The sequence below is a fragment of the Syzygium oleosum genome, unplaced genomic scaffold (assembly GCF_021117445.2).
Source record: "Syzygium oleosum isolate NSW1041296 unplaced genomic scaffold, Sole_v2.1 Sole_v2.02, whole genome shotgun sequence".
NCBI lineage: Eukaryota > Viridiplantae > Streptophyta > Magnoliopsida > Myrtales > Myrtaceae > Syzygium > Syzygium oleosum.
This window is the reverse complement of record NW_026607486.1, coordinates 22,386,616-22,413,083: the sequence shown is the minus strand read 5'-3', so window position 1 is coordinate 22,413,083 and position 26,468 is coordinate 22,386,616. Positions and strand designations below refer to the sequence as shown.

The window sequence follows — 26,468 nt, the reverse complement described above, 5'->3', positions numbered from 1 at the left end:
AAATTAATGTAAGCGTAAGTTCAAGATGGTGAATTATCTTATACTTGTCTTCAAAAGAAGCAATTCTACTCTTCCTATCAAAATAATTATTTTCCTATTTTTCAAAATCCTCTAATTGTTTTTTTTAAAGCTAACTAAACCCATCTATGTGAGATTTAAATTATTAAACCAGAGCTAAAAGCACATCTGTGTCTATGTATTTATCTACCTATCTACCTACGGGTATCAAATCAATTTATGGAGGTCAGGAACAATTAGTTTTGTTTTGAAATTCCATTGATTACCCTTTGAGCCAATTTAATTTGTGGTTTTGTTTTTTACTTGAAATTTGATTCGAGTTTACTTCAATAAAATTGTAGTATATTCTGCCAAAAAAGATGTTGTGGTAATTGAATCAATATGGTCCGTTTTTCTTAGCCTAAGGATACATATGTTAATTAAGGAAAAGGACAAATAAGAAGATTTGGTGGATTTAGAAAATGAACTAGATGGTTGTAAGATAAGAAACATTTCGAAGTTTAGACAACAATATCATGACCTTTTTGTTATTATCCGATTACAGTTATTGTAACGGTCATTTACCTAACTTGCCCATGATATTTCTATATAAAACGAGCTGGCCTAATCGAGCCATTATGTGCAACCCCGAGTCCAGAAAAGGAATACTCTTGCCCTTGGCCATTCAAGATACGCTTAGGAGACTAAAGCTATCTCCAAGCTTGGTTTACATATGGAAGAGACTCAAAATACATTTCGAAAGAAGATTAAACATTGAGCTAGTTTCATGATTTTCATGGAAGATGTTTTTGCTCAATAAATATAATTTTTTTTAACGCAAGTACATTAGTATATAACTAAAAGAAGTAAAAAAGAAAGATCGAAAACTGGGAAATGGGAAATGCTCGCGACCTAATTAGTCAACTTCAAATGAGCCGTTCTAAACGATCTAACAACTCATATAAAATAGGCTAATGTAGGTCGAAAGTATAAAAAAAGGGTTAATTTCATAAAAAACCCAAAACTGATACACTTGTGATAAATTTACCTCAAACTTGTATATCGGTGACAAATTTACTCTTCATTGGTTTCCGTTAAATTATACTGTCAAATTACTGTGTTGGATGACACATGACAATTAACGAATGTACTAGTCTGGGGTTTTACCCTTCGTTTGTCACGTGTGTACTAGTTTATGATTTTTCGCGGTATCAATCCAATTTAAGGAAAACTAACGGATGATAAATTTGTTACAAATATACTAGTTTTGGGTTTTGAGTGGATTATCACAGGTCTATCAATTTGAGGTTTTTCGTGGTATTAATCGTAGAAAAAAAGGGTCGAAAATTTGAGAAAATAAAAGGCAAGAACGTACGGAAATAGTTTCGCCTTCGAACGACCGATCGATCCAAATGGACCGAAGCGATTTGGACCGTCCGATGACGTTTCGGATCCGGGGTACTGATTAAACAAGAGAGGAGAGGAGAGGCGAAGGTGGGGGGGGGGGGGGAGCAGTTAATAATATTCAAGCCGCGAAACAATGGTACGCAACACCAGGAAACGTGAGCGTGACAAACAATAAGATTCTCTGAAAGCAACGCTACCCTCGCGCCCCTAGATTCCCTCGACGCACCCCCCCCCAAAAAATCGGACGGTCACCACGCGACGCGGACGAATTCCACCCGTACCGCAATACCACACCCCAAACAAATCACCGCCGCATAAAAACCTCCCTCCCCTCCCCTCCCCTTTTCTCTCTCTCTCTCTTGTAAGAGAACCCAAGAGAAACTCCGACCATCCACTCTCTCTCTCCCTCTCTCCCTTCTTCTTCCCTCCCCCGTCGCTCGCTGCGTGACTTCCGCGTTCCGTGCTTCCGTTCCTCCATTTCCCCGATCGAAACGAGCGAGCTAGCGAAGGCGAAAGAGGCTTCGACATCGCTAGGGCACGAGCCTCTGGATCCAAGATCCGCCCCCGGCCGTCCGTATCGGGAGATGATCCCGGCCTGCTGCTGACGAATCGATCGCCGACAGCGGTACTGTTTCCTGCGTCCTCCCTCTGGGATTTGGCTTGATTCTGTGCGCGCCCCTCCCCGTCTGTCGTAGCTTCGTGTGGTTCGGGTTTCGGGACGAGGGCTCGAGGTTGCCGCGAGCCGGCGCCGCTCCGAATAGCATTCCCCGGAGCACGCGATGCGCATTGCGACCGATGCAGCGCGCCTGCGCGCGATCGATCGCGTCGCCGGTCTCGGAAGTGAGGCCGGCGCGATTAGGACGGAACGCCCCTGCAATCCGCGGTTTGGTTGGGCGATGATCGCCGCGGTGTTTGGTTTTTTCCGGAGGAGTGCGGTTTTCGAGCAAGTCTCTTGGCGAGCGTCGGGAGTAGCGTGCCGGTGGCTGATCGGTGCATTCGCGTGGTTTTAATTAAGTTCGTTTGGACCGAATATTGACATTATTGATTAAATACGGTTTTCCGCGACCATGATCGCCGGAGAGGTTACTCCTCATTCCAGTTAACAAAGCTTAAGACCATGTTAAACTCCCGATTGGTACACTCTAATGTGGAAATGGGGTCCTAGTTTTGGTAGGGACGAACCAACTCAAGGATCAAAAATGGTTTCGCCGTTTTTCAAAAGGAAACATAATTAGTGTAGTAGTGTTTGCTGGAATTCTGTGACTTTCGAGCCCGTTACTTGTGCGTGGATTTCGGTCATCCGATTATCATGGACAGATAGGCTGCCTTCTAATAATTTGGAATTTGCTTTTTTTGGTATCAGATTTAATAATCATGGAGAGCTTGGCGCAACTGGAGGCGCTGTGCGAGAGGTTGTACAATTCGCAGGACTCAGCGGAACGGGCGCACGCCGAGAACACTCTGAAATGCTTTTCGGTTAACACAGATTACATCTCACAGTGCCAGTATATCCTTGACAATGCTTTGACTCCCTACGCGTTGATGCTCGCTAGTTCGAGCTTATTAAAGCAAGTCACCGAGCATACCCTCGCTCTACAGCTGCGTCTTGATATTCGTAATCTTCGAGACTCTAACAGTCTATGAACATACTCATTTGGTTATTAAACTTATTATGTCTGCATTCTTTTTTTGGATATGTCTCCTTAACTAAATCTGTCGGTTTTCTTTATAGGAAACTACTTAATTAATTATCTCGCTACCAGAGGACCAAAACTACAGCCTTTTGTGACGGCATCATTGATTCAACTTCTGTGCCGTATAACGAAGTTTGGGTGGTTTGATGATGACAGATTTCGAGAAGTGGTGAAAGAAGCGACGAACTTTTTGAGCCAGGTCCATACTACTACTATTCATCGAGCACTCTCAGTTGTTATTCATGTACAAATGCACACTTTTGTACTTTGCTTCCAGTTGTGCACGCACATTTATTGATGCATTCTACGGGTAATCCACCTCATGTCTCTATGTTAGGTTAGTGTCCTTGAACTAATCTATTGTACAAAGGAAGGATAATTAAACCAATGTCAGATGTGACGTGTATGTCTAACTTAGGAAAATGTAATGTCACCTAAATATCGCGACATTCTTGCGATTCCTCTGCTTATGATCGTGTGACCTTTCAATCCCTAGTAATTATTGATCCTGCCCTGTTGCAAATGGGTGTTCATGCTTATATAGTGGAGGAATCGCCTAATTGCAGTTAAAGACGTGTTCTGCTCGTTCTTTCATTAGGGGAAAAAAATTACTTAATTGCATTTATTAGCGAATCATCCTTTAGGACTAGTTTGACCTCGTAATTGACGGTAGACTCATTTATTATGAGATTCATCTATTCATATCGGTACCTTTGTTTATAAAGGAAGGTTGCTCCACTGTTATCCATCTACAAGCGAGAGTTGATATACACATTGTATGACATATGTAGGAACTATTCTAAAACACATCATCCCATTCGTAACGTGCGCACTTTCTTATAGAAACACCAGTGAGATAGGTGCGATTTTCTCCTTGATGGTTCTTGCTCTAGGCGGAGTCCTCGCGATAGGATGGAGCTGTCTCTACTTTCTTGTTACTTTAACTGCTAAGTATATTCTGTCATGATGGTATTCCTTTTTGATATTCTACTTGTCAACAGGCAACATCTGATCATTATGCCATTGGTTTGAAGATATTGAATCAACTTGTCTCAGAAATGAACCAGGTCGGGATTTTTTCCTGCCTTCTCTCTCTATTTTTCTTGAACACTATTTTAATATTTAATACAAGAATTAATTCTTATTCGATGACAATTTGACAGTGGTTAATTTCATAACCATGACAATTTGACAGTGGTTAATTTCATAACCATCTGATATAATGTTTATCTAATGTAGGAGTCAACAGAATTACGACTTTTGATTACCTTCACTGATTTTTCTCAGCGAGATATTAAATACTGTTGGTTTGGCTCTAAGGTTCTTTGTGGAGGAGAAGAAAGTGATGAAATTTTTTTGAGATTGTTCTCGTAGCTTCTCTTGCAGGAAATATAGTGATGATTACTGTTTGGACTATTCTGCCTTTTTGTTTTGTTGGAATTTCTTAGAGATTTCTTCTTTTTGTGGTTGTGCAGTCTAATGTAGGCCTGCCATCAACACACCACAGAAGGGTTGCTTGCTCCTTTAGGGATCAATCACTTTCCCAGATATTCCAGATATCCTTGACATCTCTGCATCAACTGAAAAATGATGGTAAGTGTACAGAGAGAATTAATCAGAAAAATACTTTTTTGACCTTTTAGTGATGTATCCTGCTTGATAATCTGTTTGCTTCAATGCTGTATGTGCAGTGGCGAGTCGCCTACAAGAGCTAGCACTCTCGCTCACTCTTAAGTGTTTGTCATTTGATTTTGTGGGGACCTCTATTGATGAAAGTTCAGAAGAGTTTGGTACAGTTCAGGTATGGTTTTGTAAATTTTTTTTTTGATAATTAAATACTTGTGTTGAATAGAAATGATATGATATTATGACTATAGATTCCATCATCTTGGAGGATGGTTTTGGAGGATGCTTCTACTCTCCAGATCTTTTTTGAGTATTATGCTATTGGAAATGCTCCTCTTTCAAAAGAGGTATGGTTTTCAATTCATTTTTCGTATTTCTTGCCATGCAACTACTATCTTGCCTTCTAGCTGGAAATTTAGTTACTTCTTTTTCGTTAGCATTCGTAGATGTAAATTAAGTTAGCTGTTAGCCATAAATGCAGTGATTATCCCATCACACACTCTGTATCGGGAAGTATCGTGTGTTCCAATAAGTGCACTACGAAAGGTAAAGATCTTTTTTGGAGCGTTCTCTTTTGCGTGATTAATTAATCGACCACCATATTATGCTTGACAATAGAGATTCCAGGTTAAGTCAGTATTTCTCCAAAATTCTGCATTCGGACAGTTATCAACAGTAGCAGTTTACCGATCTTTCAGATTTAACACCTAGGGATACGACTTCTTGATGGTTTGCTTGAGATTAAATTTTGTTGTTCGAGGGTAGAGTATCTATCGTATTTTACTCCTTTAGTAGATTTTATCTGATGAATATGTGCAAATTGACGCTTCAGATAGTCTTGGACATGATACTCGCCTTTACTTGATGTACTTTTAGGATCTATCCTATTGCAATGTGAAATGGATATTACTCTTAATTACATCTCAATTATGAGAAGGATGACATGAAATTTCGGTTTAAGTTGAGATACTTGTCTTTGCAACCAATAGAGTCCTTGTTTTTTAGATTAGTCTAGCTTGATGAGGTATTGCACTTTTTCTTAAGTTTTTTTTAAACTTAGAAGTTGTGTTGAGTTGAATAGTAATTGGTAGGTGGAAGTAATAAGGTGTCGTTGATAATGACTTTATACTGTGCCAGGGTGTGTGGTTCTGTGTTTTGCCAGCATATCGGGTTATTTATCTGTGTTTTCTCCATGACTGGCATGATGAAAGTACCCCGTCATTTCTGTTATTTATTTATATTTTGGTTGCATTTTTAGGAAGAGAATCATCTCGATGGTTGATTTCTTCCCTATCTACGTAGTATTGTGCTTTTATCAATGAGCTTGCTGGAAATTTTTAATTGATCAGAAGTTTCTACTTATGTTCTTCAGGCACTTGAATGCTTGGTGCGCTTAGCTTCAGTAAGACGTTCTCTGTTTACGAATGATGCTGCTCGTTCCAAGTTCTTGGCGCATCTGATGACTGGAACTAAAGAAATTTTGCAAACAGGACAAGGTAGTATTTGCTTGCTTGGGTTAATAGTTTGTCTAAATATTGCATTGTGCATGATGAAGTTTATTACAGTGGACATTGCTAATTTCTATGGAGAAATTTTTCGCTGCATGACGTGCTATGCTTTTATGACTTCTCTCCTCCACTTCCGAGTTAAAAAATTTTGTCGATCTGGTGTTAGGTCTTGCTGATCATGACAATTACCATGAGTTTTGTCGACTTCTCGGGCGCTTTAGAGTAAATTATCAGGTATTGTACATATTGGCTGCTTCTTTACTGTGGTGCTATAGATACTTCACTTTTTCAAGTTTTAGTAAGAATATGTGTTATGGGCGTGTCTACATTTGATAGGCGTATGGATTTATGCACTTAGCATCGACGTATTTGCTTGTATTTTTGTTGCTTTTTCTTTGATCCTTTTTCCATATACACTTGGTAATTGAACAGTGAATCCCTTTTGAGACTCAGTTGACTGGAACTTCAAATGACTGAAGCTAAGTAAAACCCAGATAATGCTAACTGGACCCAAGGTGATTGGAGTATGAAGGGTCCCAACCAGAAAAACAGAACCCAAAACAACCGAGGCTTCATGCTGTTTGTTTCCCTTTATTATAGTATATTAATTATTTAATACAATTTAGAATCTACCCTGATAATAAGGTCATTTTTCTTGAAAAGTGTGAATTATATAATAATGTTTTTTGGTTATGTAATGAGTAAGCTTCCTTTTCCTATGTTCTCACATATACTTGGAGTTCTCGTGTTTCTTTCCTACTCATTATCTAATTCAACATGTGTCACTGTTACGCATTTTGAGCAATTGATCGTGTTCATTTGAGTTCTTGAAAATCTAATGTAGTTGTCAGAACTTGTCAATGTGGAAGGCTACGGTGACTGGATACGGTTGGTTGCGGAGTTCACTTTAAAGTCCTTGCAATCTTGGCAGGTTTGATGATGCCTTGCTCTATTTTTCACATTACGATTCCCATTGTCTATGTACTAATAATTGCCTTTTCATCAGTGGGCTAGCAGCAGTGTATACTACCTTCTGGGATTGTGGTCAAGATTGGTGACCTCAGTACCCTACTTGAAGGGTGATGCACCAAGCTTGCTAGACGAGTTTGTTCCTAAGATCACCGAAGGTTTTATTACTTCACGGTTTGATTCCATACAGGTTGCTTATTGTTGCGGTGACTATGTGTTGCTTTTGTTGCTTATCAAAAGGTATTATTTATTGACCTCTATATACGCTGCACAGGCTGGATTTCCAGATGATCCCTCAGAGAATCCATTGGACAATGTTGAACTTCTTCAGGATCAGCTTGACTGCTTCCCTTATCTCTGTAGATTTCAGGTTCTGTTAGCTCTCTCATTGTTTATATATTTCTATGTGTTTTCAATTATGCTATTGCTGGTTATTTTTGGTTTAAAAATTCAAAAGAGCCAGCCAATTATATAGTGAATTTTTGGTCGAATTGCCCAGATTCTGTCTTATGGAATCTCTCTTTTATCTTGTGTTGCAGTATGAGAGCAGTAGCTTGTACATAATACAAATGATGGAGCCTATTTTGCAAACATACACGGTATGTCTCTATTACGTTGGCGTATTTTTTCTGAATTTGATGAAATGGGTTCAATATGCAATCAATTGTTTCTCTGTAGGAGAGAGCACGATTATCGGCAGGTGACAGTAATGATCTGTCCATTATTGAAGCTAAACTGGCTTGGATTGTCCATATAATTGCTGCTATAGTCAAAATGAAGCAATGCATCGGTTGTAGGTAACATTTCTGTCCTTTTTTCATTTCTAGACTTCTTAAACTCAATGCATTGATTTTTCTCCTTTCTCTGATTAGTCAATCTCCCTGTTGCTCTTAATGAATAGACCCATAATGTTTTATTTGGAGGCAAAATACAAGGACGGTTCCATTCATGAAAGTGAGGCGCACGTAGTTGTTAAATGTTGCTATAAATTAACTTTTGACATCATTTTGGTGCAGCATGGAGTCACAAGAGGTGCTTGATGCAGAACTTTCTGCTCGTGTTCTGCAGTTAATCAATATGACAGATACTGGGTCGCACAGCCAGGTAATTTGGCAATCATACATTTCCAATTTAGAATTTTATTCTGAAATGAGACACTGAGGGTTTATTTGGCTATGGATAAATTTTCAGTTTTCATCTGACCTAATATATTTTGGACATTTCTAGTTTCCGGGAATTTCTTGGTATATTGTTTTGAAATTTCATATGAGATTTTTTTCACAGTTTTGCTCACTTTTAGTGGCTTCAAACTGTCGTTAAGGTGATTCTTTATGTAACTATTTGAGGAGGACGTGACACTTAACTGTGTGTTGTTTTGGTTGATGAAGTTGAATGGTCAAGATAGCCTTGTGAGATTTGCTGTGGCTGTGCCTCCTTCTCATTTTCCCTCACATCAATAAGCTAGATTCTTAAAGCTCTTAAGTTATATCGATGGGCATCATGGCAAGAATTGGTCCTAATCCTTATGCTCCTCTTATCGGATCAGTTTCTCTCTTGAGTTACTGAGTTCTAGTCTTTTATATTCCTCTTGCGGGTATATTTTTTGCATATAAGGTTGTTTTTGTTTACGGTGTAAGGTTGTTATGCCAGGTACTCTTTGCCAATACAAATTTTCTTACTTTTGATGAACGTTCCAAGTGAAGCGCTTGGCACAATTTTTGAGCATTTAAATAGCTATTGCTAATTGGTGGAGATTGAATCGTAATTAGATTCCACTCCTTCCTTTTCTATTTCTCCGTTTTTAGATATTGCTTGTTAGTTGATAAGCAGTTCCGCAGGTCTATTGGTATTAATAATACCTTTGTCATTCCTTGTCACAGAGATACGGTGAACTGAGCAAGCAAAGGCTTGATCGAGCATTACTTACCTTCTTTCAGCACTTCAGAAAGTCTTATGTTGGTGATCAGGCGATGCATTCCTCAAAAGTAATTTATGCTGATGCTATGTTTATGAGATTTCTTTTTCTATTCTTATTCATATCCTTACAATTTCTTGTTGTTCTGTTGCAGCAGTTATACGCCCGGTTGTCTGAGCTTCTTGGAATTCATGATCATTTGTTACTTTTGAATGTGATTATGAGCAAGATTGCTACGAATCTTAAATGCTACACTGAGGTAAAGTTTATTTCATATTGTTCTTTTGGGATATTTATGGCTGTTGATTCTCTGTTGATTCTTTATTTCTATTTCCATTTTAGAGCGAAGAAGTCATTGATCACACCTTAAGTTTGTTTTTGGAGCTGGCTTCGGGGTTAGTCATTCAATAAGTCTCTTCAACTCTTAAGCAGTTCGGTTGTTTTTGTGTCCTTTACAATTTTTAACATTTTGTTTATCGCCTTAAATTTTTGTAGCTACATGACTGGAAAGCTCCTTTTGAAGTTGGACTCTGTTAAATTCATAATTGCAAATCATACGGTAATTCTAGTTTTATAATTTTTCTGCTTCTTTATTTTCCCTACCCCTGCTGGTGATTTGCAATCTTTAATCTGCTTTTTTGGCCTCGTGCTTATGAATGCAGAGGGAGCACTTTCCATTTTTGGAGGAATACAGATGCTCACGCAGCAGGACAACATTCTATTATATTATCGGCTGGCTAATTTTCCTGGAGGATAGCCCTGTGAAATTTAAATCATCGATGGAGCCCCTATTGCAAGTAAGCCTTCTTCTTCTTTTACAGTGATTCATTTGGTAACATTCGAAGTGCCTTACTAATCACTAAATTAACTCTTTCTTTTCATTCTCATGGGTTTTTTTTCCTGATTTGGGATGCATTTCCTACCGTATATGTGAAATGCTCGTGTCAACACATTTTGATAGGATTTTGTCAATGATTCCCATGGAAACTTGTTAAGGTTCAAATTAAGGAAATTTTATAGTTTGCAATACACTTGATCAACATTAATTGGTGCCTCAGCTTTGTTTTTTTCCTCATGATATGAACGTTCCCATACTGCAACTCGGGTTTAGGCGGAGGGGGTGGAATGTCATAATCCTTAATGGCCTTTCCTTTGTCCTGTGATGGGGGTCGGGCTCTCAGTTTAATCTGAGAGGAAAGCGATTGCAGTCTCAGTTTTACTTCCCTTACAATTCTCCAGAACAACGGAGAAATCGTTTTGATTTGAGGTGGATCCCTTTTTTGTTTGGTCGATATCCTGTTATGTGCAGTCACTGTTTTGAAAATTTAATTATATTAAATCACTAGATGCCGTGTGCATCAAGGGCACTTGTTTTCTTTTTGACCAGACTCGGGGCACTTGTTAAGTTGACCCTTTCTATTAAATGATAAATGAGTGCTAAAGATTGATATGTTAGGCACTCTTGCATCTGATGGTTTCACTTTGTAATAACAATGCACCTTATGTGCCTCTAGTCAGCTTCCCCATGGCATTTGGTGTGGTGTTTCAATCTGATTTTCATTCCAAGTTGTTTTTCTTTGTGTTTCAGGTTTTCATAAGCTTGGAATCAACACCGGACTCGATGTTTCGTACAGATGCTGTAAAGTATGCATTGATTGGGTTAATGAGGGATCTGAGAGGAGTTGCAATGGCTACAAATAGGCATGTGATTTAATATTTTGTTTGAGTGTGCTTGACAGTGTTAAGTATAAGCTGTGATAATGAATATCTTTGGTCTTGCAGTCGGAGAACTTATGGGCTTCTTTTCGATTGGCTATATCCAGCTCATATGCCACTTCTTTTGAAAGGCATCTCTCATTGGTCTGATACGCCCGAGGTATGTTTTAGGTGGTTAATTATGTTTCATGCAGAGAACTGGACACATGCATACATGAGCTCTGTGCCAGTTGAGTACTTGAAGCAGGCTAAATTATGTTTATTAGTTTTTGAAATGTTCCTTCCCTAAATTATTATATGCACTTCGAATATTTTGTCCTTGGATTTTTCCGTTTGTCAGTTGGCCTGTGGTCGTGTTTTTTTATCTTTATTGCTCATGCTAGGATGTGATTACCGGACTGGTAGCGTATGCCTCAACCCCCAAACTTCAACAACCAGGTTGCCTGTTGGCCTGTGTTTGTCCTTTCTGGATGCAGTCCTATGATCATTACGTTTTGAAGCAAATATTTTTTTGTTCTGATTACTGTTGGTTAATCATTTGTCTTACTTTTGTGTGAGGCGCATATGCACTGGCTGATACTCATTGATTCTTGCCTTGAATATTTTGCGAATGATAGTCGTATTATGGTTGAAAAATGCAGGTTACTACCCCAATGTTGAAATTCATGGCTGAGTTTGTATTGAACAAGGCCCAGCGTCTTACTTTTGATTCATCTTCGCCCAACGGAATACTTCTTTTCCGTGAAGTCAGTAAATTGATCGTAGCCTATGGGTCAAGAATATTGTCTCTCCCAAATGCTGCTGATATATATGCTTTCAAGTACAAGGGCATTTGGATCTCTTTCACTATTCTGTCTAGAGGTAAGAGCACAAAAGAAGCAGCGATATGTTGGTTATTCTAATGAGATGCATGCTTGATTAGGTGCTATTGTGAATTTGCTTACCCTTTTCCATCGTTTAAGTATGTTCTTCCTGTTTGTTTTTCTCTGAAAGGATAATTTTAAATGGCCCATTTAGTCCAGCCACATGTTTTCTTTGTATTTGCAGCAACGGTATAACCTAATAACGGAATAATTAGAAGAGTATATATAGGGGGAAAGAAAGGTTGTTAGCCACAATGGAATGGTCCTGACTCTATCCACTTTTAGCCTTCTGAGAGGGCCCTTGTCCTCCATATTTTGTTGGCAGCTATGTATAATGTGCAGCAGTGGTGGCAAAAATTCTTCCTTTGTTGTATATTTCCACTCAATTCAGTCAGTTTAGTAGACTTTTGGGCCATCGTCAGGATTATGTTCTACCAAGCAGCTGATAGTGCCTACTACATTAAGGAAAAAGCAATCAACCAATATTTTTACGTGGGGACGACTGAATTTTTCTCACGGCAGAGTGCTTTGATATTTTCAATGAAGTTAGTTGTTTTAATGCACATCTAATTTTAAAAAATATACTACCATTAAGCAAACATTGTTTCTTTCATTTATTTAATGCTGACAACTTCACTTGAGTCACCATATGGGCAATGGGAAAAATCTGTTTGAGTCAAATGTAGTAATTTATTTGTTGCTTGTTCACTGCCTATAAAGTCGCTCTATGTTAGCACCTTTCTTGTGGGTGTAGCTTTTGCTTACCTGAATTTGAGTGTTGAAATGGTTTAACTCCCTCCTTTCTTTGCTGGTATATCCATGTTGCTTTGCTATTCTGCAATTTGATGTAGGATCCTTTAATCTATCGGCAATATTCAGGGTGATTGATTACTTGTCAGTCACTTCCTTGACACGTTAGAATTGTCTGTTAACGTATGCATGTTGATTGCAGCTCTAGCAGGCAATTACGTCAACTTTGGTGTGTTCGAGCTTTATGGTGATAGGGCACTTTCAGATGCACTTGATATAGCCTTGAAGATGACACTTTCAATTCCTCTGGCTGATATCTTAGCATATAGGAAGGTATGTGAGACATGGATTCCTATGATATGGACAGCTTTGCTAAGTATAGCAATTCAATCACCATATCTTTATATGTGCAATTAAATTCTGCTGCCTGTATATGCACTAGACTGACTGTAATAGTAATTTCTTTTGCAATCTCTCTGGTATTACCAAACCACCACATTGATATCACGTTTTGTTTCTGGCGTGGGATGATTGTAGTAATGTTGTTATAGGAATATGTTTCTGTAATTTGAGAATATTTATCCGGAAAAAGAAAGAGCATCATGTTATTATGTCCATGGTGCAGAATTGATGACATTTCTAATGAAGAAGTAGTTTGCATTTAATCTTTAGGGGCCAAATGTATTTATTATTCTTTTTGGCTTGTTATGGGCCATGCCACCACACATCAAACTCATATCTTGTTCTCATTTGCAGTTAACAAGAGCCTACTTTGCATTCCTAGAGGTTCTATTCAGCAGCCACATAGTTTTTATTCTGAATCTCGACACAAGTACCTTCATGCATATTGTCGGTTCACTTGAATCGGGTCTTAAAGGTTTGGATACAAATATCTCATCTCAGGTGCGTAATTAGTTGATCCTCTCTTCTTTTTAATGGGGTCTATATCAAGGTGTTAAATCAAAAAGTGAGAATGCATAAAAATAGCTTTGGAACTGTGAGCTGTCTTGGCCGGTTGGATAAGGAAGATCTCAGAGCATGATATATCATCACCTCCATTGTGGACATATATCTCCCAGACAGTAGTATTATGGAGTTTTCATGAAGCAGCTCCGCTATAAGCTTCTGTATTACCAGAAAAAGTCACTTGACGCCTGTGTCATTTTGGTTTAAGGGCCACCACTTTTTCTGTATTATACAGGCAACATGTTAATTTTGTTTTTCTATTTCAGTGTGCATCTGCTGTTGATAATTTGGCAGCATACTACTTCAACAACATCACGATGGGTGAGGCACCCAATTCACCTGCTGCTATAAATCTTGCTCGACATATTGCAGATTGCCCAACCTTGTTTCCAGAAGTAAGAAAGCAATCCACTTTTTTCAATATTGTCTTTTTGCTAAGTATCCCCAGTGCGGTAGCTTCTTGGTAATGACTTCAGCGAAATAAGAATGACAATGATATAAACTAGAAAAATTAGGAATCTTTTCCTGCAATTAAATTTGAGGGCTACGGCATGCATTAAAGTTGGATTTTGTAATTAATGTCTTTTGTTTAACATTTAGTGCAGGGAAGATCTATTTTTTGTTTATTCATAAGCTCAAATTGAAAATGTGCACTCAGACTTTTATGTTTTTCTGTATAGATATTAAAGACTCTGTTTGAGATTGTTTTATTCGAGGACTGTGGAAACCAATGGAGTCTTAGCAGACCAATGCTTAGCTTGATCCTCATCAGTGAGCAGGTTAGATTTTATTAGCTTTTCCTATTGATTTACAGGCTCTTTTCTTTTCTAAACTTGTTAATTAATGATGAATGTTTTCCTTGGTAATGTAATGTACTACACCTGCATGATTATAGCAAATCAATAGCGTGTCATTGCATAACTCCTTTAGTATCATTTTAGAGCATCCCATATTCCCCTCTGTAGGTTCAAGTATCTAAGTTAATCATTGTCATTTCCTGCAATTTTTTATAGGAAGGGGAACTGGCAAGTCATGGAGCATAATAGAGCTCCATTATTACTTGTATTTAGAGTTAGATGCCATGGGTTATCATCTTTTTTCATGTTGATAAGTATTGTCATTTCTGTTTGGAATTTGTTTATGCAAGTTTGATATGTTCTTCTTAGCACTGATGTTTAGCTGAGACTTTTCACGTCTTTTGCAGATATTCTCGGATTTGAAGGCTCAGATTTTGTCGTCACAAGTAAGTTAAATTTTTGTTGTAATATGTGCTAGATATTTGTATGCAAGTGGGAAGGTCAAAGTTTAGATCAAGGAAAGCGGACAGTGTCTACAATCAGACTGTGTCTTGGGTTAATTTCCGCTCATCATTAGCCCAAAGTAGTAAGCATGATAACTGGCTTTACATATATGATTGGATTGGTGGATTGGGAGTATCCTCTGTTGCCTGCAATACGAGAAATTATGGAATATTGGAGCAATAGTTGTCGGTGGGATGCTGGGTAATGGAGACAACATTTAGTTGAATTGAAAGCAGAAATGAAAAGGAATAATTTGGTTTTTACAAACTACAAAACAACTTTTGATTGATTTTTCTTGTTTTCTGATCGTTATGTGTTTGTGTGGCGTGAACAGCCGATGGATCAGCATCAAAGGCTCTCGCAATGTTTTGACAAACTGATGGCGGATGTTACTCGAAGCCTAGATTCGAAGAACAGGGATAAGTTCACTCAGAACCTTACTCTTTTCAGGCACGAATTTCGGGTCAAATAATGTGGCATATTCTTGCGACAACGAATCCAACGGTGCTCTGTTGACCGTGCGCATGGATTTTTTTGGTGTGGTCCTTTGACCTTGTTTGCAGACACAAAGGATCAGATATTGCAAAAAGCTTGGGCTAAAAGGGGGAGAGATTCTGTATGGGTGGATTGTGGGTTTCTCTGTACAGTAGTTTGTGGTCCTTTTGTTTGGAGATGGATGCTTGCTGGGTTTCAGGAGGACTTTTCTTTCTATATGATCTTCTTAAGCGGTGGTGGGTTTGGTATAGCTGCTTAGAATTCCCTTGGGAGATGTATTCTTTTAGAATTGAAGGTGTAAATTTTGTCCACCTGTGATTCATAGATTTTTAAGGTTTCTGTAAAATAACCTGAATATTCTTTGTACTTGTGTATAAAAGAAGGGGGGCGGAAAAGGAAGGAAAGGGGAAAAAAAGAAGAAAGTATTACTTCATTTGCTTTTTTATTTTTTTCGCTCTGTCCATCATCCACGGGCCATAGTTAACCACATTTGCTCAGTCTCATTTCAGGATTCTGATGAATGCTGGTCGACACACCATGGCACAGAGATGTTCCCTTGCCTTTTGAGCTCGTGCAGTCGCGGTTGTCCCCTGCCTTCATATTTGATAAGGCGAAAAACCGGAAACCAACAATGTGGTTCCTTCCGCACGAGCTAGTAATAAATCAGGTAGGTGTTCTGGGTAGTAGAATGGAATTCCTAACGCGACTGGATTTCGTGGACGAATTCGTCAGTGTGCTAGTGCAAACTATCCAACCAGTTAAGCTATAAGAGGAAATCTTTTGCCAGTCAGTGGATATGATTAGCTATTTGTACACACTGATGCCGGATCTAGCTCATGGAAACTAATAAACGTTACCATCATCCATGGAGACCGACAGATATCAAGAAATGGCCTCATGTAAATCCATGACGGTCGAAATGTAAGTAAATGGATTCGGAAAACATGTATTCATCCAATGATAATGTAATCATCGCTAATTACAAAAGAATGTACAAACCATATCAAAAAGTCAGCTTATGGGAGGTGAAAAGGAAAAATGAAGTCACCAGACCTATCGCCTAAATCGATCTTTCATAGCATAAGAATGCCTCACTTAAGTGCTAACTTAGCCCAGAGCGAAGATCTAATGACTAACAAGCGAAACAGAATCCATGCAACCGGAAGCCAACTCCTTAACAACTTCTGAATCCATCATTTTCGCAAGATTCGCCCACCTCTCTTGAAGCATACAGACCGAAGGTTCCAAAGGATTATGGCCATCCCCTCAAATTTGGTTACCCATGAAAACTCGCGGGCAGTAGGTCCGTAGCAGCTTCTGCATAAGGGGACCTGCAATTCATGGAAAAGGAAACTCACAAAAAGAAAATCGACCTTCTTTATGTTGTTGAAATTTAATGTAATCCTTCGTTGTAGGTGGTGAACTAGAGAACCGCCTTCTCTGGCTGTGAGCGCATACAACCGATGACACAACAAAGCTAGCTCGTATAACCAAGTATCCAGAAGAATGCTCTTACCTTAGTTTCCGTTAATGAAGAGGACTTCGGACTACTAGCAGACTTTTTCTTTATACCATCGATGGACATATAGCATTAGGACAAGAAAACACATCTGCTCGCCAGCGTTCAGAGTTGTGGCAGCTCAATCTCCTGAAGATAGCAATATGCATCGCTGAAATATTTATTCGATAATGTGATCAGATGAAAGTCATTAGAAGTTTCACTAGTCTTTTGTCGAAAGGCCTCCTTATCATGTGAAATGTGAACTTTATTGTGCGGAAATCTCTATACTCATTTACCTTGTAAGTTCATGCGACTGAATTCACTGATTCTGTGAGACGCCCATCTCCAATCTCAGGCCGATCTACTTGGAGTCAGATGATGGACGATCTTGAGTGGTCAGATCTTCAAGTATATACATCTGAACTGGGAAAATAACACGTGGATACTTGAGTAACTCCATTAAGGCCACATGAACCAAGTGACCAACAAGCCAAAAAAATTTAATGATATTTTCTCTCGAAAGGTAAACATATGACGAACATTTAATAGCACAATTAAAGTACAAGAGTTCTTACACAATATGCTGGGGCACCTCCAAAGCAACCACAATGTGCACAATTAGAAGTTAAGCAGTCAGACATGCCAGGGCATCTCCGAAGCAATTACAGTGCCTCACCTGCCAGTTCAATGTACCATAGATAAGTACGCATCATCACCTACGTAAATGCCATTTTTCGCTAGTATTTTTTGCAGCTTAGAGTGTGCAGTTTCTGCAGGATTTCCGAACCGCTTCTTTTCAAAGCCAAGGATAAGTGCCCTATGAGTAACATTGTTCGGATAAATATCACCCTGCACCATCATATTGACCAAGTAGCATGCATCTTCCACGCATCCAATCTTACATAATCCATGAATGAGAGTATTGTACAGAATCAGGTCAGGCCTCAGTCCAGCATCAAGCATCTTGCGGAATAGCGCGTTTGCTTCTTCCATTCTACGTGCCCTACAATAGCCGCTGAGAAGAGCACTACAGGTTATAATGTCAGGCTGCACGGGTACTTCACTCATGGAGGACCACACGAGAAAAGCTTCCTCAAAATTCCCCCTTTTTGAGAATCCGTCTATCACACTAGTGAATGTCACAACATCAGGAGAAAAGCCCCTTTGGACAAGTTCATCTAAAATATCTCTTGCCTCAGTCACAAACCCATTCCTCATTAGGCTGTGAATGATAGTGTTGTACGTGATGATATCAGGAGAAATATTAACAGTTGTCATCAAGCCTAACAGCTTAAAAACCTTATGCAAGCAGCCCTTCTTCCCATAGAGTTGTATTAAAGTGTTGCAAACAACAACATCTGGCACTAAACCATCTTTTATCATTATTTGAAACATGTGCTCTGCCATTCCCATGTCCTCTATTTGGCAATTCACATCAATGAGCACCGTATATGTAGTTGTGGACGGTCTATTACCACTTTTCAACATTTTACCAAAGTATTGTAAAATTCTCTTTGTATCTCCAGCTTTAGAGTAGCCTTGGATCATGGTAGTATAATTAAAACAATCTGGACGTAAGCCTACTTCAGGCATCTCAAGAAAAAGTTTTGAAGCATCTGACATGTTATGATCTCTGCATAACTTTGTGAGAAAACTATTATACAAGAAATTGTTAAGGGGAAGGTTGCACATGCTTAAAATACGAATTGCTTTTCCTAGATTTCCCACCTTACAATAGCCATCAATGACTGAATTAATTACAACAGAATCCAGGAAGAAGCCCATCTGCAATATCTTAAACAATAAACATGTTGCTTCCTTTAACCAGGACATCCTGCAGAGATGGTGAACTATGATAGAATATGCAACCATATCAGCTTTGATCCCATAATTTTTCATTTCTACGACCAACTTCCAAGCACTACTTATGTCACCCTTGATACAGTAGTCATTGATAAACAAACTGATAACAGAGGCATTCATACCTATTCCTCGGCTTTGCATTTCCTCCAAAAAATCCCAAGCCAGGTCTGATTGGTTAGATTGCAAAAGTGCCTGCAATAAGGAATTACAGACGGCTGCTGAAGGAAAAATTTCAAACAGTCTTCCTTTATATGATGCTTCAAGGGCAATCTTTAACATGCCTTCCTTGATGTAAGAATCGACAAGTATACTATATACAGTTTTCAGTACTCTTCTTTCTTTGCAGGTATCAAGAAAAGTATCCAGCAAAAGAGTGGAGGAGTCCTGACCATGATATGTCCGTACAAGATACAAGATAAGACGAACCGCTATATGATTCATGTTCCTCGAGGCAAGAATATGAATCATTTTACAAGTAGCTCGGATCCCACTTTTAAATCCTAGAGCAAGTGCAGCTTCTGAATTCTGATCAAAGAGATTGTCCAAGTCCCTGACCATATTAATCTGATTCAATTTAGCCCAGTACAACTTTTCACAACCTTGAATCCATTCGCAGTTTGCGTCTAACATTTTCATGCTTTCCATATCAATTTCCTCTGACTTCTAATTTTCCAAAAACAAGGAAATCTCCTCAGCAGAACAATGATCACCACGACAAGACTCCATTTCATCAATATTTACAGCCGAAATACAACCTCTTTTTGGTAGAACTTCTCCTTCATAAGAAATGGGGATTTCATCATCGAGCATACTAAAGCACATAGCTGCTGAATTCCCAGGTGAAAACGGTCTAGAAATCTTATTACTCCGAAATATCAGCCTGAGTTTGGCAGAGCAGCGATAAATGAGAGAGATAGAACCCCTCATAACCGATAGAATGATACTAGGGAAACGAACTTGTACGAGAAAGCCATCGCCGTCCTCATGGGAAACTGCTACCATATCTTCTCATTCTAACTATCGATATAACACGGCTCCAAACATTCCAATTTCCACGTCCATTAATTCTCACATAACCGTCCTATGTTCGAAGCCAAAAGCACTACTCAAAAAGCACGGAAATTTATCCGTATACGTTCCCGGTAAACTGAAAACCCGATTAAGCACACCTCCAAACTACTTAATTAAGAATCCAGAAAACCTCTATCTCCATTATTGGCCACACACGAACCGCTCGGCGTGCCGACTTCACGAATTCAAGGAACTACCACGAAATCCTACACAAACCAAAACACAAAGAGTCACTAAGCGCCTGCTCACGACTTACGCTTATCCGACTACTAGTGCCAACAATGCGACAAGGTACAGCCGTTTCCAATCCAAACCACAGGACACACACACACACACACACACCCAAAAAAGACATCATCGTACACAACAAGTTTCCAGTTCCACCTCAAACTCCTCGCCCACCCCCTCCTCACGCGTCGCGGGTGCGCGGCAACGATCGGAGAAGAAGGAAGCGCACGAAGAGCACGTAGACTGAAACACTCCCCAGTCCCTCAACGAATGAAAGGAGAAACGAAAGACCAAACCAAATCACAGAGGAGATTGAACTCTTCACCACACCTGCGCATCATGCCGACGCAGTCGGCGCTCAACTGCTCAGGCCTTCGAGAGGCGTCAACTCCAGCTCCGGCTCGGCGATTTCCACAGCAGAAGAACGTCCAAGAGCTAGAGAGAGAGGGAGAGAGAGAGAGAGTTTAACGGCTTCTCTCTCCTCTCGCTCAAACTGTGCAGAAATGGAGGCGACCCGAGTTCCCGGAGCGGGTCGATATTGGGCCGGGCGAATGGCCCAACGGGCCGGGACGGGCCTATTTTTTACGGGCCCCGTTTCCCGATCCGCAAGCCGCGGAAATCAACGGGCATCCAAGACAAAAAAGTCACCATTTCCATTATCTTATCTTATCTTAAAGTACGAAAGATGTCTTTGAAACTTTATGTCGTTATTATTTTTTTTCAAAAGCACAAGGGAATTTTTCCCCTCACGTCGCTCTCGTGTTTCCAAATCACAATAATTTAAAGCATATCCATTTTTTCTATAAAAAAAAAATCACTTTCAGCGAAAAATCTGGAAACATTTCCAAATATAATATATATAAATATCGGGACGTAAGTTAGCGAAAAGATTATCTTGATATTTTCCGAAAATTCAAAACCGTGCAGTTCGACTTCGGGAGATGTTATTATCAGGCAGCTAAATTTTCTAATTATCTCCTAGCACGAAAGTCAAATAAATGGAAATTAGAAAGATAATGGAAACGCGATAATAAAGAAAATCTAAAGCTTAAAAAAAGAAAACAAGTGGTGCGACTCGAGGGACAAAGTTCCCGAGACGATTTCGCAGAGAAACATATCAGATAGAGAACGAAGAAGAAGAAGCCGAAGAAGAAGGAGGAGGTGGAAGAAGAAGGATCGGCGGCGGCGGCGACGACGAAGAAGCGGCGGCGGCGACGGCGACGGCAGCAGCAGAGATTCATCGGCTCAACAACCTCTCTCTCAGGTCTCTCTCTCTCTCTCTCTCTCTCTCTTGCTCGCTCGCGATGATGCTTGTTTTTGTCGGCGATGGCGTTGCGAATGATGGAATGTCCGCTGAAATTGCTGCATCTATCGATTCTATTGATCTTCTTCGGTCGAGGCCGTCGGTCCCGGGCTCGAATTGCCGGATTGATTTCGCGATCCGTTTTTTTTGTTTTTGTTTTAATTGGTCGTCGGAATGGCGACGGAATCGATTAGTCGCTGACGGATTGTTTCGTCTCTCTCGCGGGAGAGAGTTGCAGATTTCGTGGTTGGTGGTTATTGCTTTAGGTGCGACCTCGGAGCGCGGGAGAGTTCTGCAGATGAAACCGGTCTGTCCGTTCGTGAAAGCCTCGCGTCCCGAGGACGCGCCGTCCAGGAAGCACCAGAAGGAGCCTGGCGCTGGCGCGGATCCCGCCGGCGTCTCCCCCAAGTGCCCCTTCGGCTACGACGCGAAGCCGGATGCGGGGAGCGTCTCCCCCAAGTGCCCCTTGGGCTACGACTCGCAGACGTTCAAGCTCGGCCCTCTCAGCTGCATGATCTGTCAAGCCCTTCTGTTCGATTGCGCCAAATGCGTGCCCTGCTCTCACGTCTTCTGCAAGTGAGGAACTATAAATAGCATTCTTTTCTGTGTTATTTCGGTGATATTAATTGTGTCTCTAGTAGTCTATCAATGGAAGTTTACATACGAATCATTGCTTGGGCGACGTGGGGAGATTGGGTTAGGTTAGTTCAGTCAAATGCATATCTGTTATTTGTCCAATGGTGCTTGTCTGTCTGAATTTTCCTCTATAATCATCTTTGTGGTCCTTACGATCATTTTACTTGGGATGTTGAATCTAGAGGATGTATAATGCGATTTAAGGACTGCCCGCTATGCGGAGCTGATATCGAGAGCACTGAAGCCGACTCGAATCTTCAGAGCACGGTTGATCGGTTTATCGAAGGCCATGGTAGAATTAAGAGGTCCCATGTTGAGAATTCTGATAAAGAGGAAGTTACCAAGAAGGAGACGGTGATATATGAGGACGTATCTTTGGAAAGAGGCGCTTTCTTGGTTCAACAAGCCATGCGGGTGGGTTGATAGAATCGCATTTCTGAATCATTGGTTTTTATGCTTTGTGGTATCACATCTTCTGTTTGACAATCTATGCTCTTAAGTTATTTTCTCGCTTGTGTAGGCATTTCGTGCTCAAAATGTGGAAAGTGCCAAATCAAGACTCACTCTCTGTGCTGACGATATCAGAGATCAGATAGCAATGGGCAGCACATCAGAATTGTGTTCTCAGCTGGGTGCTGTCCTCGGCATGCTTGGTGACTGCTGGTTATCTCTCTCTCTCTCTCTCTCAACAACCAGCTATCTATTTTGTCCCCATCTTCAAACTTTAAGTGTCATATTAGCAATTGGACTTCTCCTAGAAATTGCAAAATCTGATGTGTAGATAGCTTAACCTAAAAGATGAGACTTTCAGATAAGCCTGCTTTTAGCCAGCATTAAATGGGGTATATTTTCTGTCGCCTCATTCCTGTGCGTAGCCAAAGAAGAAAAGGCTTCTCTCGTTACGGATGGAGTTCTTATGTGCAAAAAGATAGGCCGATTGAGATAATTTCTCCGGTACGTGAATTAGTTATGGATTTGTTCGTAGATCTTTGTTGCATTGTATACTAGAGTTAGTGTTGCGTTGTAAGGTTGTTGAGACTTGAGACTGAGGCCTGTGGCTCCAAGATTTGTAGTTACTGGCTGCTTTTGAATCAATATCAATGCCTTGCTGTCAAAGATAAAGATATATTATCTTATAAAATGTGGAGTTGATTAAAGTTTCTTTGCATTCTAGCAATTCCTTTTGCGTTATGAAATTGAAATACTTCAATTATTGTGACACGTTAGATGTTAGAAATTGATTGTCGATGTCGCATGTCTGTTGCAGTCGAGCAATAGGAGATGCTGCTTCTGCAGTCACTTATTTTGAGGAAAGTGTTGGGTTTCTAGAACAATTGCCAGCAGATGATATGGAGGTAATTGCGTCGTATTTAGTTGATGTGTGCTGACATTATATTCATTAACTCCCTCTGTCTCTCTGCGTCAAACTTGCTTCCGTGCAGATTACACATACACTTTCTGTTTCCCTTAACAAAATTGGCGATCTTAAGTATTATGATGGAGACCTGCAAGCCGCAAGATCTTATTATGACCAGTCTTTGAATGTTCGTCGGGATGCTGCAAAGCATAGTCCAGATAGTCCTTCGCAGGTTTGCTCTCTTTGCTGCTTGTGTGCGTGCAGTTCGTATCCTTCATCATGAAGTTCTAGTATATCTGATATTTGCAGCAATGCCTTCATGATGAAGTTGTAGGATATCTTCTATATGTTGCAATGTATCTGTTAGCACTTATTGTGAATACATATTTGTTTGCTATTTATATGATGTATCCTCTATTAGCCACGTTCACTGAACAATAGTGGGGAAGAGGATGGACTTAAAATGACACACATAAGTTGGAAATCAGAATGTAATATAAATCATGCTTGCCCTAAAAAATTGTGTTCAGATGATACACATTCTCTCACAGTGATGTGGTCAACAAGTATTATTGGTGTTGCAAGTTAGTTGCAGACTTGCAGTTGCACTCCTATTTAAATAGGAAACTTGGTCAGATAAACTGACTTCACAATTGCAATGAGGTTCACTGCATGAACCAAAGCCTATTAGAAGATGTTTACTTAAGTACGAGTTATTATTCAAGCAAGCATTGTAATCTCTGTCCGTACGAGTATGAATGCTGCAACATTAAAGGATATCATCGTAAAACTAGCACATTCTGTAATCTCTGCTCATACAGAATGTGTCCTTGCATGATTGTTATGCGGGTTCTCTCTGTCTCTCAGCCTCCCTGAGTTCGGCCTTTTCTTTTTTTCGCCCTCCTTTAAGGTTGACTTGTGTTTTGGGTCAAAAAGCACAGCCTTCTACTTTAGTTGGATGGGTGTTATCAAGAAGTTTGTCGAATTGGTCCTTTCTAAATTTTTGTGGTTTTTAACGTGGCTCTCTGATTCGTGTTGTAACCTACTCCTGACTGAGAAGAAACATCTACAGATGACTGGTTCAAATCACTAGAATGCGACATGTCAAAATAAACGCCGTTTGTAGTGTACTGTAGATTCTTAGTGGGTGAGCTAGTTTTGGGTTTTCCAAATGTGGTTACACCTCTGAATGTATGTAGATCAGATTGAATACAAATTCAGGTATATCTTTCTCGGTCAATATAACCCGGTCTGAGCAAGTCTGATATTTGGTCAATCTTCAGGGCGCTGTGGCAGTCTTAATATTGCTATTATTTTCTGCCACTATGGATAGTAAATACTTTTGCTCAGTCTGTATGGAACACTAGTCACTTGATAAATTTGATTTTTCGTGTCGAGCAAATTCATGTTGGCAATAGATCATCCTTGTTGAATTTCTTTAATTTCTGTTACTAGTCAGTGACTGTCGATGCCGGGACCTTTATCTTCACGTTTATCCGTCTGTCAACAGATTCTAGATGTGGCTGTTTCTCTGGCGAAAGTGGCGGATGTTGACAGGAGCCTCGGAAACGAAAGTATTGCCATTCAAGGATTTCAAGAAGGCATAAAGCTGTTGGAATCATTGACACTGAAATCTGAAGATATTGGTCTCCAACAGCGTGTAAGATGAACTTTCTTGGCTTGATTTCTACTTTTGCTACTAAAGCTCTTTTTGACATTTTTAGCACCCTACACAGCGGCAATCTGTGCTGGAGTTTCTGAAAAACCAGCTGGCGGAGAAAGAACCTAAATAAAACTCGCTCAGGTCAGGTTTCAGACGTGTGTCTACCTTCCTCTGCTACTGTATATTCCTGGCCTTCCATCTCAAATAATAAAATCAGTTTCATGAGAAACTGCAAGAGTTGAAAGTGCATCTCTGATGTAGCCAAAGAAGATAGTCCTGCAGGATTAAGTGATGGGTATTGTCCGCAGCAGAAAGGCATTGGCATGCTTTGCAATCTGCAAGTGACTGCCGAAGGAAGCTGTGGTGGCCAATCTGTTTCCCTCTTGTTCTAGTATCAGTTCATCCTCACGGATTGGTAGCTTTCTGCCTTGAAGTCCCAATATGTAATGTTCTTGTAGCCTCTCTCTTCTGCCAATAAATGGTTCCTGGGATTTTTGCTCCTGAAGCTGTAAGGTCAAGTGACGTCTATAAGTTGAATGTAGAGTTCTTCTGTTATTCTTGATCGCGAGCCTTTCTTTTTTGGATACTCTAATCTGAAGGTAAGTGGACGTTGTGGAAATTTCAGTGAAGTTGAACATGTCGGCACTTTAAGATAGAATTTGGTTCTACATAAAGGAAGCGATGTCTCAAATCGACTCTTGCAAGGGATTGTTTTGGTTGGAACAATGCTATAGGTACTAAAAGTAGTCTACAAAATGGTTTGATTAAGCGATGGGACACATTCTTATTGGGTGCTTGATCCACTTGTTTATACATCTTCACAGAGTCTTCTACGTAACTTAGTAAATCAATCTTTGTAGTTCAGCCTTATCCTCGGTAGCATGTCTGTAATTGCACTGTCCATCTGCTTTCTTGATCGAATCTGTCTCAGTGAAAAAGAAGCCAGTCAGTGGAACAACATCATGAAAGCATATAGAGAGTTATCATAGTGAAAACCAAGTTCAAGCAACATTCGATCTGATGGCCAAGAAAAAGCACTCTATAATTTGGGGCATTGTGGGTAAAAGGATCTGATGCGAGTTTCACTCTCTTACCCCCATTTTAGGACTGAGAGTATTATGATGTGACAAATCGGAGTGAGCTAAACCATCGACCAAAAGTTCTTGGTGGTAAAGCAAATGAAGGTAGAATAGTCTCAGAGGGTGTGGTGTCATTGCTCGACTAGCACAAATAAAAATGAAGCTTAAACTGCACCGATAAGTCGATGATCACCAGCTTAAGAGAGAGTTAACACCAAATTGATAATGAAGCTACTGTGTGTTGTGTACTCCACAGTCGATAAGAGAGAAAATATGAGAAAGACCCAAGGAAGGAGATGAAAGACAAAAAGAAAGGAAAAGCATTCAAATTGTATAGGTAGGGAAATCGAGAACGTGAAGGAGAAGAGAATGTTATCTGTGTTTGTCATGTGCGATTAGAATAAAGGATAAAAGGAGAGAATTTTGCACCTTTTGCCTAGCGAAGCTTCCCGTCATCTTATCTCCCTCGTCTTTTGCAAAAGAAGCACTAGCGCATGCCCGTTGCTTACATTGCAAGTAATGTGTATCCCCTTTGTGCGTGCCATGAACAACACACAACT

The 26,468-nt window shown here is 39.9% G+C and overlaps 3 protein-coding genes across 6 annotated transcripts; 2 read left to right on the top strand and 1 right to left on the bottom strand.

Annotated features, from left to right (window-relative positions):
* Nucleotides 1–1,746: 1,746 nt before the first annotated feature.
* Nucleotides 1,747–15,640, top strand: LOC115684822 (uncharacterized). Of its 2 annotated transcripts, none has more exons than XM_030609702.2 (29): nucleotides 1,747–2,029; nucleotides 2,768–3,019; nucleotides 3,137–3,297; nucleotides 4,100–4,165; nucleotides 4,574–4,691; nucleotides 4,790–4,899; nucleotides 4,976–5,071; nucleotides 6,097–6,220; nucleotides 6,399–6,466; nucleotides 7,077–7,163; nucleotides 7,239–7,391; nucleotides 7,476–7,571; nucleotides 7,741–7,800; nucleotides 7,880–7,998; nucleotides 8,218–8,305; nucleotides 9,082–9,186; nucleotides 9,274–9,375; nucleotides 9,459–9,511; nucleotides 9,612–9,675; nucleotides 9,779–9,913; nucleotides 10,705–10,817; nucleotides 10,899–10,992; nucleotides 11,474–11,693; nucleotides 12,648–12,778; nucleotides 13,202–13,348; nucleotides 13,678–13,806; nucleotides 14,092–14,190; nucleotides 14,616–14,654; nucleotides 15,047–15,640. In XM_030609702.2, the coding sequence occupies exons 2-29, from the start codon at nucleotides 2,779–2,781 to the stop codon at nucleotides 15,182–15,184; spliced, it is 3,156 nt and encodes a 1,051-aa protein (XP_030465562.1). In that variant the 5' UTR covers nucleotides 1,747–2,029; nucleotides 2,768–2,778; the 3' UTR covers nucleotides 15,185–15,640. The 2 variants fall into 2 exon arrangements, with proteins under 2 accessions (XP_030465562.1, XP_030465561.1); XM_030609701.2 differs by having other exon boundaries at nucleotides 9,271–9,375.
* A 1,101-nt stretch (nucleotides 15,641–16,741) lies between these two features.
* Nucleotides 16,742–20,167, bottom strand: LOC115684824 (pentatricopeptide repeat-containing protein At2g19280). The gene is made up of 2 exons (XM_056308295.1): nucleotides 17,284–20,167; nucleotides 16,742–17,131 (listed from the first exon to the last, which is right to left on the bottom strand). The coding sequence occupies exon 1, from the start codon at nucleotides 19,214–19,216 to the stop codon at nucleotides 17,393–17,395; it is 1,824 nt and encodes a 607-aa protein (XP_056164270.1). The 5' UTR covers nucleotides 19,217–20,167; the 3' UTR covers nucleotides 16,742–17,131; nucleotides 17,284–17,392.
* A 753-nt stretch (nucleotides 20,168–20,920) lies between these two features.
* LOC115684885 (protein NCA1) lies at nucleotides 20,921–25,389 on the top strand. 3 transcript variants are annotated; one of them, XM_056308526.1, is made up of 9 exons: nucleotides 20,921–21,134; nucleotides 21,412–21,749; nucleotides 21,992–22,223; nucleotides 22,330–22,472; nucleotides 23,077–23,164; nucleotides 23,252–23,398; nucleotides 24,677–24,826; nucleotides 24,903–24,970; nucleotides 25,091–25,389. In XM_056308526.1, the coding sequence occupies exons 2-8, from the start codon at nucleotides 21,472–21,474 to the stop codon at nucleotides 24,957–24,959; spliced, it is 1,095 nt and encodes a 364-aa protein (XP_056164501.1). In that variant the 5' UTR covers nucleotides 20,921–21,134; nucleotides 21,412–21,471; the 3' UTR covers nucleotides 24,960–24,970; nucleotides 25,091–25,389. The 3 variants fall into 3 exon arrangements, with proteins under 3 accessions (XP_056164501.1, XP_056164502.1, XP_030465685.1); XM_056308527.1 differs by having other exon boundaries at nucleotides 21,440–21,749; nucleotides 24,903–25,389; XM_030609825.2 differs by having other exon boundaries at nucleotides 20,922–21,134; nucleotides 24,903–25,389.
* Nucleotides 25,390–26,468: the final 1,079 nt, after the last annotated feature.